Source organism: Poecilia latipinna, unplaced genomic scaffold, assembly GCF_001443285.1.
Source record: "Poecilia latipinna isolate Pla-1442-1.1 unplaced genomic scaffold, P_latipinna-1.0 Scaffold58, whole genome shotgun sequence".
Taxonomy (NCBI): domain Eukaryota; kingdom Metazoa; phylum Chordata; class Actinopteri; order Cyprinodontiformes; family Poeciliidae; genus Poecilia; species Poecilia latipinna.
In genome coordinates, this window is record NW_015112674.1 from 592,335 (window position 1) to 611,555 (window position 19,221).

Consider the following 19,221-nt stretch of genomic DNA (forward strand, 5'->3'; position numbering starts at 1 on the left):
AACACTAGAATATGAACACGGGCTGCATCCAAATGGCGTGGTATAAAAAAATGGTTCAGATGTTAAATTAAAAAAATCTAATATTTTCATCTCTGTTAGGATTTTTCCCCCTTTTTTCTTTCTTTTTTTTTACGTTACATCCACAAAGTTTATTTTATTGGGATTTATAAAATAGACCAACACAAAATAGTGTAAATCATAGGAGAATGATACAGAGTTAACATTGTTCTTTTTGCTTTTTTAATTTTTTTCTATAAAATCAAATAAGTGTGAGAAATCCTTTAATCTCCCATGGCAACCATGTGCAAGCCTCCTTGGAGGATCTAGCAATGCCTTAGAGTCGCTCTTTGAAGCGTCTCCGAGCTTCCGCCTCCAGAGCAGCCCACCCCCTATCACTCCCCCACTCAGCTCCTTCAGACTAGCCAGCAGTAATTAGCAAACACCTGGTAGGACTGCACATCTGCTGAGCTCATTCTATAAGCTATTTCTCATTGCAACGTCGGTAAAAACATTGTTATAGGGTTAATAGAGGAGCCATGTTGTTGTGACTTCCTGTAGGCGGAGTTTCAGAAAGCGCAGGAGTTTCTTAAAGAGACAGAGGCCCAATTTCAAGGCGTTATTTTGCAAAATCAAATTTTTTTTAAGTCATATTTGATTAAAAAAAAGAAAAAAGAAAAAAAGAAACTGCATTTTTATGATAAATGAAGTTAACATAGCTACTTTAATGTGCTATAAAATGACATTATGTGACTGGAAAACATAATTCTGCCCATTTAAAAAATTATATTGATTTCAGCGTTTTTTTGTTTTTTTTTTAAGGTATTTTCCTTTTCTTCTCAAGATTTTTGCAAAAGTCACCATTGCTGTTGGTCATAAGTTTAAAATCATTGGAGACTATTTTTTGCATCGATATCCTTGTCTCTTTGTGGAACCATTGATCACTGTCTGCCAAGCAAAACTAGTTCAGGGACAGATCTAATAAATACATTAAGTTTGTGTTTCCACTCTACAAACCCGGCCTTCCACAGACTGATTTAAACAAGATGCATATGTCATGTAAAGATCATCTTAACCTGTTGCTGCTGCAGGTAATTTATTTAGTGAGGGTTTGGTGTCTCTGCTGTCACTCGCAGTCCATCCTCATCTTCCTTCAAACAGCAGCTCACAGAGGCTTCTTGGTGGCTCATTACATTCGATCATTAGTTCCATAATAAGCACTGGGGTTTAATGACCCTCGCCACGGCGCTCCCATTTGCACAAGAGTCAGACTGACAGGCTGCAGGCAATCATCAGTAAAGTGCCTGAATGTGCTTTGTAATGGTAACACAACAGGGAAGGTGGTGCAGAGCTGCAATCCCATCATTTGGGGAGAAAGTCAACATTTTTAATGGATTAACAGCTAAATGAGCTCATGATGGCAGCAGATGGCTGCAGTGGACCTTTGTGTTGCTGTTCTCTGTCTATCAGTGCAGGCTTACGGTCTGGAAAAGATATTTAAAAACAGGATCTGGTTTCAGCTGCTCTAACTTGAGGTGTCACAGCTTTAAATGATGCAGAAGCTTCCGACACGGATAAGTCAGGTGAATGGAAACATGCACAATGGATGTAAATGGCTCACAAAAGACACTTTTCTCAAAATCTGCTCTGTAGATACGTGTGCCATATTTACGACGGCGTAGACAGAAAACAATAGTAGTACATTTCCACCAAGAAACTCAGAAATTTCAAGATTGATCTAAAAAAAATTCTAGAACAAAAATAAGGATATTTCTACAGAAGACGATTAGGGCCACTGAAAAAAAGACAAGTCAGCCTTTTGTCTCAGAATTCTGAGACTAAAGTCAGACTTTTTTTTTTTGTTAGTGGCCCTGTTCCGTACATTTCTGAGCTTTGAAAGTCAAAAATTTGCTAGAAGGGTTCCAGAATTCCAGAAATTTTGAGATTAACCTCAGAAATTTTCTAGGGAAAAGTTTTTCAAAAGTGGAAAATGTTCAACTTTACATACTCAGAAGTTTCCACGTTTGTTTCTGGGCAATTTCTGAGACTAATCTAAATATTTCTGAGTTCTTTTGGTGGAAATGTGCTCCTCCATTGTCCCTCTACCTAATATTCCGTCAAACCTTGTCACAACTCTTAGCCTCATATTTATCTGTGAATAACTGAATTCCTTGAAAGCAGCTTAGTGTTGAATTGAACTCCCTCACAGTCTCTGAAAGTGTTGAAGTGCCTCCATTTGCTTCCTGTACGCTTACTCAAACATCTCATTGTGACAGCAGAATTTAGTTCAGGTTCGCTTTCTGTGCAGCAGTTTGTTTATTAGCCGGTGGCAGCAGATGGGTCGTTGCTGCTGCTGCTGCTCTGCTGAAGCCGCTCTGCCTCTGTGTGCTCTGCCACCTGATGGGCAGCCCTACTGACTGAAGGGCTTCAGTCAGTAGATCAAAGGAGACTTCCAGGCTGCGACTCCTGCACCGCACACCCATCTATTCACACCGCAATCTCCTCTGATGAGTTATTGTCACAGTGGGATGGAATCAGATTGAGCGAGTCAAACGTTGATGCAGTTCCCGGGTCAAAAATGTAGCTTCCTTTCTCTGCATGTGTGCATTCTTTTCTCTTTTTTTTCTTCCATTCTCTCCTTACCAGTGCTGCCTGCTTCCCTCCCTGGAGCACAGTGAGGCAGGAAGTGTGTCACATTGCCCCATGCGTTTGTTTGTAAAACCTTGCGGGGACCATTTTCCTGACACATACTACGTTATGGGGACCAACTGTCCCTTGTGGTCCCCACAGGAGGGAACGCTGTTTTTGGGTCAGGGGTTAGACTAAGGTGTGAATTGAGATTTGGTTAGGATTAGGGTTAGGTATGTAATGGAGAGGGTTAGGGTTAGGATTAGGGAAAGGTTTAGGCTGTAGAAATGAATGGAAGTCAATGAAAAGTCCCCACAAAGATAGCCAAGCAAACGGCTTGGTGTGTGTGTGTGTGTGCGTGTATGTGTGTGTGTGTGTGCGTGCGTGCGTGTGTGTGTGTGTGTGTGTGTGTGTGTGTGTGTGTGTGTGTGTATGTGTGGGTGTGTGCGTGCGTGTGCGTATGTGTGTGGTCTTTCAGATGCTTGTCATCTTCACACACAAATAACCATCTACAGTCCAGATGTGACTGATGTAGAAACCTGCTGTGATGTCATGTCACTGGCTGGTCCAGAATACTTCAGTCTCACTTGAACTTAAACTTCCAAAATTGTTACTTTATGTCATAGAGATACAGATTTCATACAGCTTTTTAAACATTTTTTGTGACATTAAAGCATCCACGTATTACACTGGAATCTAATGAGCTACTCTAACACAATATTTAGCTCCTTCCCAGAGCAATGTTGGTAAAAAACATTGTAGAAGGGTTAACAGAGGAGCGATGCTGTGATGACTTCTTGAAGGTGGAGATTCAGAAAGAACAGAAGTATTTTAAAGAGACTGTGGAGGAAAAGTTTCCACTGAATATGTCATTGGTAGTAGTTTCAAAATTGACAAGTGAAAACAGAAAGTGACAGGATTTTCTTTGACCCCCTCAGTCAGTCAGTCAGTCAGTCAGTCAGTCAGTCAGTCAGTCAGTCAAGTTTATTTGCATTCCACATTTCAGCAACTGCCAAAATGACAGACAGAGACAAAATCATAAACTTACAGCCAGACCTCCAGTAGAATAGTGCAGATCCAGTTATGTTCAGACAAAGTGGCAACTGTTTTATTGTCTTAATAAAAGGTAGACAGTTTCCTAACTTCTTGAGTATTTTCCCCAGTTGATATGGTCTAGAAAATCTTTTAGTCTGTTCCTGGCAACATAAACTATTCTATTAAGTTCAATAAAATAAATGTGCTCTAGTCTTGCTGGATGTTTACAGATCTATTTTGCTATAAAATTAAAATGAACAGTAAACACGGCCATTGAAAACAAAACAAAAAAAAAAAAAACTACTTTGTGCCTAATCCTAATAGTGAAATTCTCAGGCTACACTTTGGACGCTCCATTCTGTGTTGTTTTGTTCCATTACGTAAAATCACTGTCAAAGATATTAAAACAGGTGGCATAAATATGAAACAGTAACATTTTTATAAATCCCCAGTGCGATCTGAAGCTGTATAAAAGCTTCTGACTGTGTGGAAATGTATTTCTCAGCCTCATTATAACCGCATGGGTCACAAAGCAGACCGCTAGCTTACATAATGACAGAGCATGACTGCAGCCAACATAGGCTTGTCTCTGTGCTGAGTGGAACAAGAAGGTCGCAGCAGTTTGTATGACTGGAAACAGACCTGATGAGACAGAAAGCAGAAGACATGTCCTGCTCTGCTGCAGAGACATGCTGGAAAACATCCCGCTTCCAGCTAAACCTGGAGCGTCTCCATGAAAATCGGGTTTCTCCCCCCTAAAGCTCATCTCATAAGAGCGGGTCAAAGGTTATTTGTGGGAAGGCCGACTCTTGTAAAAATTCAGTCTCAAATTGACACAAATTCTTGAAATGATGTTTGAATTGAGGAAAAAAAACTGTCAATATTAGCACTGTTCTGAGTGATTTTTGGTGGGGGGTAGGAAGGGGGATTGTTGCTTAAATGAAGTATCCCTTTGTTTTTTATTCATATTAGTGTTTGGTATTTTCTGCCAATTTTATTATTGTCTTATTACTTTTTGCCAAGCTTAACTTTATTTTCTGTTTAACCTTTTATCCACCTGTGATGGTGTGATTATTATGAAGCACTTGGGTCAGTTCAGGTTGTTGTAAACGTGCTGCAGAAATAAACTTTGACTTGACTTGACTTGAGATGGGCACTTACAACTTTTTATTTGAGTCCAAAACTAAAGGGTGTTGTTTTTTTCCTTTTCTTTTCTCTGGAATCCACCACTTCTGTTCCAGTCAGCTGAGAGCTGGGAATACGCCTCCACTTACATAGTTAACACATGATGATTCCCAAACTGTTCAGCCACAAACCCTACCTTTCTGCCGAGATGCAGCTAAAAACAGCAGTTGAGGGCGATGATAACGAGGATGAGATTGTTGTCTTCCCTCTGTTTCTCTTTCAGGATTCACTCAGAGTGAGCCGTGGGTTCTGCCTGAAAGTGGGCCCCTGGGGGCCAGTGCGGGGGAGGGGGGAATTCACCAGAACATGTTGCGATTCTGTGGAGGCAGTGTTTGTTTATGCCTGCAGCTTCTGTGAGGAAAGGAACATTACATTTATTTTATGCTTCAAAGGAAAACAAATGAATATTTAATCTGATTCTAAGAGAATTTTTGAGATGACTAGAGGAAGTTGGAAGATTAGGTAAAGTTTATTAAAGTGTTATGTGTTTTCCAGGCACACGGGGGCATTTTTAACTATGTTAACTTCATTCACATTCTCACCTGGATTTAGGCCTGGACTTTGACTGGGCCATTCATGAGCAGGCTTTTATCCCTGCTAAAGGAAAGTATCCACATTGCATCATCATGGATGGATCGCTAACAGTGGCTTTATTTCAGCCAGAAGTCCACAACAAATAGTCTCAGCAGTTCCAGAGCTCTGGATCTCTGCGTGACTTCTTAAGTTTGTTTCTAATAGGAAACAAGCAACATGAAAGGATTGTAAAATGCATGTTTTTATTTACATTTTATTAAAAATGGCATGTTTTATAATTTTTTTTTTATTGAGCTATTGATGCTTTTCTCAGTAATCAACGGTAAAAATCTTTATTTCCCTTATAGCAGTCAAGAGTCTTATAGCAGCTGTAGAGTCTCATAACTGACCGACTCTCTGTATGTCTCCACTGGTACTTTGAGGGTTTAACTTTGGTGATGAGCTCTGAGCCTGTGAGGACGGAAGGCCTTCTTGCCATCACCCTAATCTTTCATTTCCGTCATGGATTTGCTATCAGATTCAAGCCGGGGCTGACGGAGCCGCTCCAAGACACTGATATTACAATAACACGATCAGGAGAATCATTTTGGAAAGATTACTTTCAGCCTAAATCTGCTGGTGGGATGTTCAGAGTGTTTTATTCTTTTTTTCCCCCCCAACACTAAGAGACGGCTATACCGAGTCATCGTTAACCTCCAGTTGCCACTTCCAGACTCTGAGGATTTGTTCAAATCCTCCTGGACCTTCAGAACGGTGAGAATCTATCCGCAACATATTTCATCATCATCCATCATTCCATTCTTCAAACAATAACACTCAGCTCTCCTCTTCCCCCTCGGATCCCAGAGGATCCATTCACCTGCATGCTCTCATTAGACCTTTCAAACCTTAAAGCTGCAGTAACATTTATTAAAATATTTTTTATGTATGTGTTGAAGCTGTCGCTATGTCATCACAGCATAAGACAGATAATCTGTGAAACAATCCAGCTCAGCTGCCTTCTTCCAGTGCTAACTGGAAACAACCAATCAGAGCCAGGGGAAGGTCTTAGTGCCGTCAATCATGCCCGTGTGCGCGCTCTGTTTTTTCACAGATTATCTGTTTCATATTATACAGCCACGACATGGTCACTGTTTTAACAAGTATGTAAAAAGCAGATAAAAAAATAAATAAAAGTTACAAACTGCAGCTTTAATGTTATTTAATAGTTTTCAGCTGTAGAGTCTCATCCTGACCAAAGTGACACCAAAGTGGAACCTTGGCTCAGTTTAGTGGATAACAGTTGTGATTATCACCTCAGAAACTTCATCTTTTGTCTGAAGTCACACAAACTATCAAGACAACAGCTTCTTCTGCTTCCATCATGTAAAAACGTATTCCATAGCATCATCTCACATTGCAAATAAATATGGATTTACATTTCTTAGTAAGTTATATTTTTTTATATATCATTTGTGCCAAACTTATTGGCACTCTTAGCAATTCCTCTATAGTCAATTTTTTTATTTTTATGTTTTGCCAAAATCACTTTCGGCAAAAAAAAAATGACCAAGACTGTTATTTTTGGAAGGTGTCGAAATATATTTGGCTACTACATGTGGCACCTTCTAAGTTTATTTTTCTTCCCTATGCAAAACAGAAGCTAAACGTGTAAAACGAAGGTAAAAATAACCATTACTATTGACAAAAGTTTTAGAAGGTTGCCGAGGAGCTTTTGTTTAGTTAAACATCTTCGTACTGAGAGGGCGGAGGAAAACAGGCCCATTTCATCACTTCCTGTCCTGTAACTTTCGTCCATTGTGCCCCTGGAGTGCTGCACAATGTGTCCCCGGCACAACTCCCTTCCTGAGCTGGGGACCGTATGTTGAGCTGAGCCCAGCCCAAACCTTCGTGTTCCTCTCCTCTAATATGACAGCTGGCCGGCGTAGCTGGAATCTCTGCTGGAAAATCCTCAGTGAGTGAGCTCATACAGGGAGGGAAAGGGCAGGAAGTGGAATTTCCTTGCCAGGACTGACCTCAAAAGATGCTGTAATACCTGCATCACCAAAACCCAGGAAGTGAATCTGGACGGAGCGCCGAAAGTAACAGGATCAGGACCTTTGTCCTAAGGAACGTCTTTCAAGTAATTAATGGAAATGTGTATTTAAAAATATATAACAAATATCCCTAAAAAAACAGTAACTTAAGTAGAGCTGAAACGATTAGTCGGATTCATCATGTTTAACTGATTATTGAAATAATCGTCAACTAATTTAGTAATCAATTAATCATTAGGTGGAGTATACAGATACATAAAAACACCATTTGCTGAAAAAAACAACATTTTCAGAGCAATAAGACAAAACTTTCCAAAAACAGTTTTGTCTTAAATACAGTTTGCATTTAAGATAAAAAAAAAAAAAAATTAAAAATCTTTGTCAAAACTCCTCAAGTGATAGGGTTAGCTTCATTCAGTTCAAATTTGCTAAAGGAATAAAATGTTTATTTTCTCATTTAAAAAGGAATAAAAATATTTGATTATTTGTATATTTTAATGTATTTGTATTGTTATATAAAAAGTTTTGAGAGGATAAATAAAAAATCTGTAGAATGTCCCATTTTTTTCATCCAATTAATCTATTAACTATCAGAATAATCGATTCATCGATTACTAAAAAAATTGTTATTTGAAGACCTGAAATGAAGCAATACAAGACAACTAAGTGTAATGTGGAAGACATGGATTAACTTCTGAAAGATGAAATTATTACTCAACTACTGACTGATGTTTTATATTGTCATGTTGTCTATAAACACAAAGAGTGAGAGAATAATACCAGCAGTAGAGTTACAGTAAAGCCTCTGGTGGGTCATTTTTTTTCCTGTCTTTCTTTCATTGTTTTTGGTAAACACTCATCATCATGGTCACTAGTAAAAACAAAAACAACTCCTCCACTACCCTCATCATCTTCACCTCAATGTCACCCACCTCTACTTAAAACTAGACTTCAAGTGTTTCATGAAGCAACCATTGAATTCTCCGGTTTCCTCTCCAGATATCTCTGCCCACTTTATCTGGATTTTATGATTTAGACCAAATGAGCCTTTGTTTTTTGTTTTTTTTTCCCCATCTCAGTGTTTTTTCTCAAAACAACAGATTTGTTTATCAAAAATAATGAATGACCTTTAAAACCCTTCTGGTATAGTTATTTGAAATTCCCTTTAATATATTGTACAAATCAATTAAAGTATATTTTACTTAGATGATATATATATATTGGATATATTATTTTATATTTTAGATATCTTAAATTAACATACCGAATAGTACGTCATAGAAATACGTAGCATGTGAAATAAAAAAAAAACAATGAAAAAAAAGTATTGTGCTTCAAATAGTGGTGTCACAGTCCAGTTGTAGAAAAAAAAAATAATTTAAACGACTATAAAAATCCAGACAGGAAATCAAAACCCACGTAGAAGAGCGCATGTGTGCGCGCGCACACAAGCGTATGAGTATGAGGTTGTTAATGGCGGTGGGCGGAGCTTAGTGACGCCGCCCTAATTGCAATGTGTGTGTGGCCGTGAATACAGGCGGAGCAGATAGAGGATGGAGCAGAGGGACCGAGGAGCAGCCGCCTCAGATCTCATGCCCAAAACATCACCTTCCGCGCGAGAGGATTCGCCTTCTCTCCACGCGCAGAGTTTGGATTCCGCTCGCGTTCATTCGCGTCCTCGCTTCGTCGCTGACAGCAGCCGCGCGTCGGTCCGCTTCTGCCGTCTGTCTGTGAACACAGCACCGGTTCTGGCTTTTATGTCCCGGTGAAATTCTACTGAAAACGGAGGGGGAGAAAAAAAAAAAAAAAAAAAAAATAAAAAAAAAACAACCAAAAAAACCCAGTGTGATACATTTCACGCAAGGTTTCACACATTCAGCTGGACTGCAAAGTCGCTCCTCCAATCGAAATGGATGAAGACAATCATGGTAAGCCTGGTCTCACTGGTTTCCATGGGATGGATGATGAATGGATGTGTGAGTCAGTCAGGGCACATATCAGGTGCTTTTTTAGGTTGTACACTGAAAAAACGGAATGAATTGTCGTGTAATCCCACTTAGAGGGCAAAACAGCTTCATTAAAGCCCATTATCACTGCTGCTGTTTTAGAAACGTCAAAGTAATGAAGAGAAGTGGGGGGTGAAAATCCGTGTTTGTTCCCTTTCCATCAGTCTGACGTCTTACAGCTGGACTTTGATGTGTCGCTCATGCTCACTATCATCTGGCGCCATTTGAAGCCTGCAAACTGGTGGGGATGATAAACTGAATGATTGGCAGCCCTGCAATAGCTAGTGTCATGTACAAGTACAACCTCCGTCAACTTTTTCACATTTTGTCGTGATGCAATCACAAATGTCAGTGTAGAAATGCTTGGCAGTAGTAGTAGTAGTAGTTGGTCACAGACACTAGTACACAGTAAAAACTACCATCCTCAACACACCATCCCCATGGTGATTTTTGGAAGCATCATGCTGTGTCACCAAAACCACTTGTGGTACTTGAATTACTTCTTAAGTGATTTACTATTTATTTTTTGTAAAGGATTTAATGCAATACAAATTTTAAAAGATGCAAATAAACAGATTTTTGCTGCAGCTTTCTATGTGAAAGTTTTACATGTAAACGGCCATATTGGAGGTCGGGATTGCTAATAGATGTCCAACTTCCTTACTTAGAATTCTAATTTTGAAAGGTTTTTGATTGATTTTCAAATGACTAACTTGGAGGTTTGAACATCTGAGTAAAAACTGCTATGTAGATGAAATGGAGTCAGATTGTAAAGAGTGTCTGATGGGAGACATTTGAGAGCGTAGAAACTTGTACGATACGTCAATGAGGAAATATAAGGACATTCAGAGAACAAAAAATACATGGGAAGAGATAGCTCAGATGACGCACTATGGAATTGTGGGAATGCAGAAATTTGTCACAAGAAAAATTGTGACAAATTCCTCGTACCAAAGTCGAGCATTTGGTACGCTCGACTTTGAAATTTCAACTGTTCGGAAAGTGTGTGTGGAGTCCGCGCAGCTAATGCAATATGCTCTGTATGCTGGAGTATGTGGGTATTTTTATTCTGACAAATTAAAGAAGAAAACCTTTGTGTGTCAATACAGTAATGGAGATATGCTCAAAATTGTATTTTATTGTGCTGAATCCATACTGGCTATTTTTGAGAAATCGTTTTAGGTTACTGTTATTTTATTGAGACAAATCAATTTAAATTCATGTAATAACTGATGCATTTTGTGTTGTTACTTATACTTATTAAAGATACAGCTGAATTAACTAGACTCCCTATTGGAAATTTGGCTTGAACAATAATTCAATAACAATATATCAGTAACACAATAGACATGTGATCAATATCAATAAATAATACATCTGATAGAATGTTCAATAATTTAACTGGGCTCCGGTCCAGAACTGCACTGCATTCTGGGGGATGTAGGCAGAGGTAAGGCTTTAGCTGCTGAACCTCTCACAGCGAGCTAAGCTAGCTGAATGGCATCAACTAACTCACTCACTGTTTGGTTGTCTAGCAACAACCTATTGAGTAATTTGCATTTTTAGGTTTCACCACTGTGCCTCATTAGTGTTTAAAAATAAAAAGCAGTGTGGAGCTGAAACTGTAGATGAAAGAGGAAATATCACACCACCAGTTTGGCAGTATTTCAGATATCTAAAACCAAAAGACTGATTCATAATTATCGACATTGACTGATATGAAACACCTGTGTCATGACATGTTTTTCTGCCGTATCATCTGGTCATATTTTGGGCTTTACAAAAATCGGTACTTGAAAATCGGATCAGTGCATATTTGAGTAAAATCTTTAAACTCGTTAAAGTTCAAAGATTCAAACCCGACTCTGAGCATCACCGATCGTGACTTTGACATACGGTGTGATGCAGACTGCCGCTCAGCGCCAGTTATCGTTCCATCGCTGTGAAGCGCTCTCTGACACATGCAGCATGTTTCTGGGCTGATAATCCGAACCGCCTTGTGGGGCTGAAGGCCGCGAAGGAAGCGTGGTGTAAACAAACGGCTGTAGTCTGATAACAATGCGACAGTTAAACTGAGAGACCAGCAGAGTCAGGAGGGACGCTCACGCCACCTTCCTATGAGCTCACCTGCATGATGGAAATTCATCTGATTCAAGCAACACATCTCTGTTTTTTTGGTTATAATATTCACAATCCAATGAAGCAAGAGTTGCATCAAGAGTGACATCTCAGTGAGTTTGGGTGATAAGCAGTCGAAATCAAATGAGCATAAAGTTTGTTCTTATCGATCTGGGTCATGTGACAGGAAGTGAGAGAGAACAGAGGCATGCTGTCCATGTAGAGGCAATCATTAACACAGCTAACTGTGAGTTCTGTAGTGTCTACACACACACACTGTCACACTGTCACACCTCACTTAACATCGTTCACAAGCACGCTTTGATACACAGGTTAGGCACTTGGCGCTGCTATATCTGGCACTGCCAAACACCCTGAGTTTAATAAGCAGGTCTGTGATGTGTCTGCTTCCAGTTTACAGCCCTATGAGGTTCATAAAATGGGATTAGGTTAAGATCAGGCTCACAAACATTTCACTGGATGAAGATGAGCATCAGACCACAGGCGAAAACGGCCATTTTTCTGGAGCTTCGTAGGTCTGAGGTGAACTTGCACTGCAAAAACATAAAGTCTGACCAAGTCATTTTGGTTTAGTTTCTAATGCAAATATCTTAGATCACTCGAAATAAGACAAGACTAACTTACAAGTAGCTTTTCAGCAAGATATAAGGTCTTGTTTTAAGTAAATAACTCATTAATCTTGATGAAAAAGTACAAGTTCCATTGGCAGATTATTTCACTTATAGCAAGACATTTTCTCATGTTATCAGTGAAATAATCTGTCATGGAAGTAGTACTTTCTCATCAAGATTAATAAATTATTTGTTTAAAACAAACTCGTATCTTGTTGAAAAGCTGGTTTCATTTTGTTTTATTTCAAGTGTACTAGGAAATTTGAACCAGAAACCTAGACCAACATGACTTGGTAGGATTTAGTGTTTTTTTAGTGTGTTGCTATTGCTTGTGAATCCTGCAGATTCGCTGGTGAAAAACAAAACGAACACAAGCAGTGAGTGGAAATGGACAATTTTCACAGCTGAATGGCTTTTTCCAAAAGGAGCCGAACTAATCAAATGATTTTAAAAATGAGAAATGCTGGTTTTGAAACTATTTGTTTTTCTTCTTTTTTTTTGTTTTTTGTAAGAGGTAGACAGGGTCAAACATACCCAGTGGCTTACGACCAGACTTGGCTGCAGTACTTAAACTAAATAAAGCATGAGTGTCTTGGAAAAAATAGAATCAAAAAAATGTTCTCAAACGTATAAAAATGTTTATATTTGTTCGGGGAAAATGAAAAAATAATTGCAATAATATTGTTTTAATTGAAAGAAAATGAATTTATGTGACCTGTGAGCACTTTAAGTAAACAGGATCATTTTGGCACCTGGGGCAAAAAGGCTGCATGCAGTGCTTTAGATACTTCATCAGGAAGCATGCCCATGTTTCACTAATTGTCTTTGCAAAATCACAATCACTTCACATTTCACATTATAGATTGTACCCAACATTTTAATGTTGTCTCCATGGGAAATGTATATTTTGTGACACGGAGGCTTGTTTTCGTTAGCTGCTCTTCAAACTGAAAAGTCAAGAAAACATGTGAATCAATGAGGCGGGGGTGTGCTGATTTTTAGAAACTGGCTACTGAAAGATAGTTTATCACAGATGTCTGCAGTCATAAAGTTTGGACACTCGTGTTGTAAACTAAGTCTATGATACGCAGCTGCGTTGTGCTCACTATTCAGAGTTGGCACGTCTCTGTTGTTTGTGTGCTGCAGAGCAGACGGGGCCTGGCCTCAGCACGGAGGAAATCATCAACAGACTTGAATAGTTTTTTTTATATATATATATATAACTCATGAGTCTAATTTTAGCAACATTTTATAGTTGGATGGAGAAGTGAGAAGGGGAAAAAACACAAAAGCCAAACGGGTGTGGGAAGCAGAGCAGTGAATGTCTGGATGGAGGCCAAGGTTTGTCACAGCTGGCCCTCCTGAAGTTTCTCTGCTCCACAGCCGTCAGCGCTGAGCTTCAGTCGCTCAGTATGTGGATGTATTCTCTTCCACAGCTCTACTGTCAACGGCTTCACTGCAAAAATGTGAAATCTCACTACCTACTTTTTAGTCCAGTTTCTAGAGTCGCACCAATCCACTTTTTTCCACTTCCAATGCAGATATCTGAGGTATCGTCCGATTAGATACAGAAAAACAGCTGAATTAACTTAAAACATTTCTAATTTTTTTAAACATGGATATAAATGTATTGATTTATCTGATAACTCTGCACATGTAAAAACAACTTTCAATTATTCAGTCAGTGCAATTAGGAGTAGAACAGCCAATGTAAAATAAATAATAAAGAAATTGACAAAACAATAGGTTGACTGCTTTGGGCAAATGTATAAAAAATTGTTCTTCCTTCAAATTTCTTTCAAATTGTTCAGAAAGTACAATTAGGAATTCAAAATATGATTTAAAGTAAATAAAGCACAAAATCTATCAGAGCACAAAGCATAGATTTAGATTGAATAGATCTGGTACATTGTCTCCGATACTCAGTCTTGGCTTTTTTTTTCAATATTAGACCAATACAGATAAAAATATTGGCTTGATGCATCTTTACTTTAAATAAGACAAAACTAACTCATAAGTAACAAAAAGTAAAGTATTAGTTCTACTGGCACATCATTTATTATCTGCCTTATAACATGTAAAATATCTTGTTATAAGTGAAATAATCTACCAGTGGAACTAATACCTTTCATGAAAAGTTACTTGTAAGTTAGTTTTGTCTTATTTTAAGTATTATATGATATTTGCACTAGAAACTAGACTAAAATAATATAAGACTTAGTTGGGTTTTTTCTCGTTTCTTTTGCAGAGTTCCCTGTAGAAGGACACTTGCAGAAATGTTTGTCCTTGTCGTTCTCTGATCGTGGGAAACCTTTCCGTCTGTTCTCCTGCCTTCATAGCCACATATTGAGATTTGCTGAAATAACAAATCATATCAGGCTGCAGCAGGTCTGCTTTATCACCAGGAGCTTTAATGGTGAAGAGTCACAAATGCATAACGAATGATTTCCCCATGAAACTGCATCACCAAAACCTAAAACAAAAATCTCCTCTCTCCTCAGATTTTTCAACAATCACCCTCCCACCCCCACTTGGACTTAATGACCATCTAATTGTGCGCGATTATTTCCCCCCAAAAATTTCTGATCACATTCGCGCTGGCAGGCTTGAAACCCGAGATAAAGCAGCTTTGGAGAGTCAGACGGCGTGCGTGTCACTTCTTGGCGGTCACAGCTAGCGCTGCAGTTCTGGGGGAGATTAGTTGCTAAGAGGGAAAAGTTGGTGTAATTAGGGTGTGGAGCTTGTTGTGGCTACGGGGCGAGTACGTGGGAGGACGTCAGGCTGTCAAACAGGCTGGAGCTGAGTGGGAGGAACTGGTTGGTAGTGAACAGAGTTGGGTACTAACTAGTAACTTATTTGAAAAAAAAGTACTTTTAAGACTATTTTTACTATGCTGTACTTTTTACCTTTTATTTGAGTAATTCTGTTAAAAAGTATTGCTCCTCTTTCCTGAGTAAAATGTCTGGATTCTCTACCAACTGAATGAAATGTTTTAACCAAAATTTCACCAGACACACCTGCAGTTTTTGTTAAAGTTTCATAAGTTTCCTATTGAAATAAATAGATTTGGAAAAGAAAATATTTTGCCTGTTTTGTTACTTTTTTCTTACTTATTTGAATTACTGTCATGTTTGTCCTCAAAATACCAACATTTTCACTTAACTTTAGTTTGGACCATCTGATTATGTACATTTTGACATTAAATGATTGATCATTTGATCAGTTACTCTGTGCTTAAGTAGACTTTTTACCAAATACTCTTTTACTTCTACTTGAGTAATTTCTTGGACGGCTACTTTTTGCTTTTACTTGAGTAAAAATATGCTGAAGTATTGTGACTCTAACTTGAGCACAATGTTTGGATCCTCTTTTCCATCCATCCATCCATCCATTTTCTTTACACCCTTGTCCCTTAGTGGGGTCGGGAGGGGTGCTGGTGTCTATCTCCAGCTAACGTTCCGGGCGAGAGGCGGGGTCACCCTGGACAGGTCGCCAGTCTGCCGCAAGGCAACACAGAGACACACAGGTCAAACAACCGTGCACACACACTCACACTGAGTGGGGGAATCCTCTTTTTTCCTCTGGTATTGAACGACTCCTAGAAAGTCAAATCCCAACTAGAACATCAGTTTTTTTTCCCTCTCAGGTGCTTCATGTAGCTTCTACTAAGGTGCAGGTTGAGTGATGATTTATTTATCCAGATATTTTGGCAAATGTTAGCCTATTTGTGAACCAGTTTGGAAGATTAGAGGTCAGAGAAACGGCTGTAAAGAAGCCAGTAATGAGTTTATCTGCATTGTCTTGGTTCTTTGGAGAACATAGACAATGGTTCTCCCTGCTGCACAGGAAGTTAAAGTTTCTATTTATGGCAAGCCGATTTGGCCCCTTGATTGTTTTCAGTGAGTCTGCACCCTGACGGGGTCAAAGGCAGATCATAAACTTAATTACGTGCCTGATTTAGAAAAAGATGCAATGAGGGCAGTGAAGAAATGTTCACAATTTTGCGAAGTCATTTTATGTTTTTTGTCAAAATTTACATAGACTATGTTTTCCTACGAGTTCTCTCTTTTTATGAATTACAAAATAATTTTTTAAACATTTTTATTTCCCAGAAATCAGACTTTGTCTGAGAAATCTGCAATCTCGAAACTCTTATTTTGAAGTAAGACAAGAAGTAGAAGTAGCAATTCACAGAAACGGACCTAAAAGCACTGAAGAAGCATCCACTATTAAAACCCTTTAAAACCATTTTGGGTATTTGGAAGGACATAGAAACATTCCGCAGTGGAAGAGAGACGATATGAACAACTTGTTAGCATTGGCAAAACGGTTAGCCGCTGACATTTAACTTAGGAGTTTTAAACGTCCTGTCAGCGTACTACTAGTAGAGTCTGGACTGCTTCTCATTGCCTCTTGTTTTTAGTTGAACTAGATCATTTTGCACTTAACAAAAAGCTGGATTTTTTAAATATATTTTAGATATGCTCTGTAAAAAAAAAAAAAAAATCCTTCTTTGTGAACAACTCTGAGTTTCCCAGAGAAATCCGCAAAATAGTGAATCTGTGAATGTTGAGCTGCTAACAGACGGGAGATCCGCTGACTCACTAAACCATCTATCCATCCATTTTCTTCCGCTTATCCAGGGTCGGGTTGTGGGGGTAGCAGCTTAAGACGGGAGGCCCAGACTTCCCTCTCCCCTACCCCTTGTTCCAGCTCTTCTGGGGGAATCCCAAGGCGTTCCCAGGCCAGTCAAGAAACATAGTTCCTCCAGTGTGTCCTGGGTCTTCCTCTGTGTCTCCTCCTGGTGGGAGGTGCCCAGAGAGGCGTCCAGGAGGCATCCTAACCAGATGCTGAGCCACCTCAGCTGGCTCCTCTCAACATGAAGGAGCAGTGGCTCTACTTTGAGACCCTCCTTGATGGCCGAGCTTCTCACCCTATCTCTAAGGGAGAACCCAGACACTCTACGGAGAAAACCCATTTCAGCTGCTTGTATCCGCGGTCTCATTCTTTTGGTCACTAAACACAGACCAGAATAATCTGCATTAATTATGATCCTTTAAAACAAAGTTTAGAATCTGTGAAACCTTCACACTAAAACATGGGGTACTATAGTTTTTTTTCTTTAAATTTTATCTCGTCATTCAGCTGGATTTATCGTTGCACAGCTAGCAGCCACCCCAGCTAATGATTGGCTAATTAACGACACATGTTTGCAGCTCACCCTCTGATATCCCATAAGAGCAGCGGGGGTGTAATTATTTTTTCCCACGCTTGTGTTGACAGTCATGGAAACATTTTACCTAATAAAACAAAAAAATAAAAAAACTATTTTGGCTTAGACAAATGAGACTCCTGTGTGCTATAAAGCAGAGGCGCTATGAGGTGCTAAAACATGTTCTTTACAGCCCCAGCGGTTGACCCAGTGGGCGGGTGCTGTTGTTTGAAGGCTTAAGGGATGATTTGAAAATTATTTAGACTGTGAAGATTATAGGTTTTGTGGTCAAAACACAGAACATCATACCAGATGTAACAAGGCCAACGCACAAACACGCAGACAGTGGCGACGCGAGATGTGCACGGATTGAGTCGGAGCTCAAAGAGGAGACTACATATGGAGCTGATTAGAAAAGAGTCTGCGGAGGCTTTCCTACATGTTGCCATCTCCATGGCATTCTGAGAGTGTGTGTGTGTGTGTGTGTGTGTGTGTGTGTGTGTGTGTGTGTGTGTGTGTGTGTGTGTGTGTGAGTGAGAGAGACATTGTATCTGGTTGTAAGGCAGTGTTTCTGCTGTTGTAAACAGAGCAGGCAAAGCTTTTGCCTGGAATTATTACTCGGTGGTGTAAGTAGGAGGAGAAGCTCTTAAAGAGCAGGACGGCGAGCAGATATAAAAAAAACAGGCATGGCAAATGAAATCAGGGAGCAAAGACAGCAGAGAGACAGCAGCAGAGATGCACTGAGTAATCTGCACCTAACGTCAGGGGAAGGAGAATTAGCAGAGGGCGAGGTCTGTGTGTGTGGGGCGGGGTGGGGGGGAGGGGGGGGCACAGAGGCTTCAGGGGCGACGTGTTTTTTTGCCTTCTGGCTGAAGACAAACGGGGAAACACCCAGCTTCAACGCACCTTGAGTGTCTAATGAGTAGGTCAGGTTTCACTTATAACAAAGCCTCCAGCTTTACTAGATGAGGTGATCCATGACATTTTCACAAGACATAAACTAGAGCTGCACCGGTCTAATATGGTCCTGATATTGAAAACAGTTCTAGATTGGGTTTCAGTGGCAATGTGCCCAATCCATAAGGACAGATCTAAGCTGAATTCTATGCTTTGTGCTCTGAGTGACATCATGCTTTATTATTTATTTTACATTATATTTAGAATTCCTAATTACACTTTCTGAACCATTTGAAATGTTTGTTGATGCAAAGCAGTCAACCTATTAATTTAGTTTCAGTTTCCTTATTTATTTAACATTAACTGTTATACTCCTAATAGCACTGACTAAACAAATGAAAGTTGTGTTGTTTTTACATAGGCCGGACAATAAATCAATAACTATACATATTGAAATAGATACGTGATCAATATTAATAGATAATGTGTCTGATAGAATTTTCAATATTCAGTATATAGTATATTCACTGGCCTTCACTCCAGAAATTCTGGGGGTGTAGGCAGATGAAAGAGGTCAGTTATGAAGCGACGAGGCTCAAACCTGCTCAAATGTACATAAAAAAAAAAAAATGCCGTAGAGTGAAAACTGTGGATAAAACAGGAACGGTCACACCACCAGATTAGCAGAATTTCAGATATTTGAAACAAAAATCTATCCAGATGATCCAGCCCTTGTTTTGCATGTTTGACCAAGCTTGTGATGCTATTGGTGTATTTAAGTGTGTTGTACTGGTGCACAGTTTTCAAATACATTTTTAAGGCAGTTTTTGTTATGCCTTTAAAAATGTGTTAAGTCTATTCAAGCACTTTTTTTTCTGTATCGGCCAATACTTAACCTCAGATATCTGTATCGGTATCGGAAGGGACAACAGTGGATTGGT

The 19,221-nt window shown here is 39.3% G+C and overlaps 1 protein-coding gene across 1 annotated transcript in view; it reads left to right on the forward strand.

Moving 5' to 3' along the window:
* Positions 1-8,916: 8,916 nt before the first annotated feature.
* Positions 8,917-19,221, forward strand: part of LOC106961777 (cytohesin-3-like) — a 42,099-nt gene continuing 31,794 nt past the window's right edge. Inside the window, exon 1 of the mRNA XM_015055786.1 lies at positions 8,917-9,343. Coding sequence (XP_014911272.1) covers positions 9,325-9,343 — 19 coding nt within the window. The 5' untranslated portion in view covers positions 8,917-9,324. The remainder of the gene's footprint in view (positions 9,344-19,221) is intronic.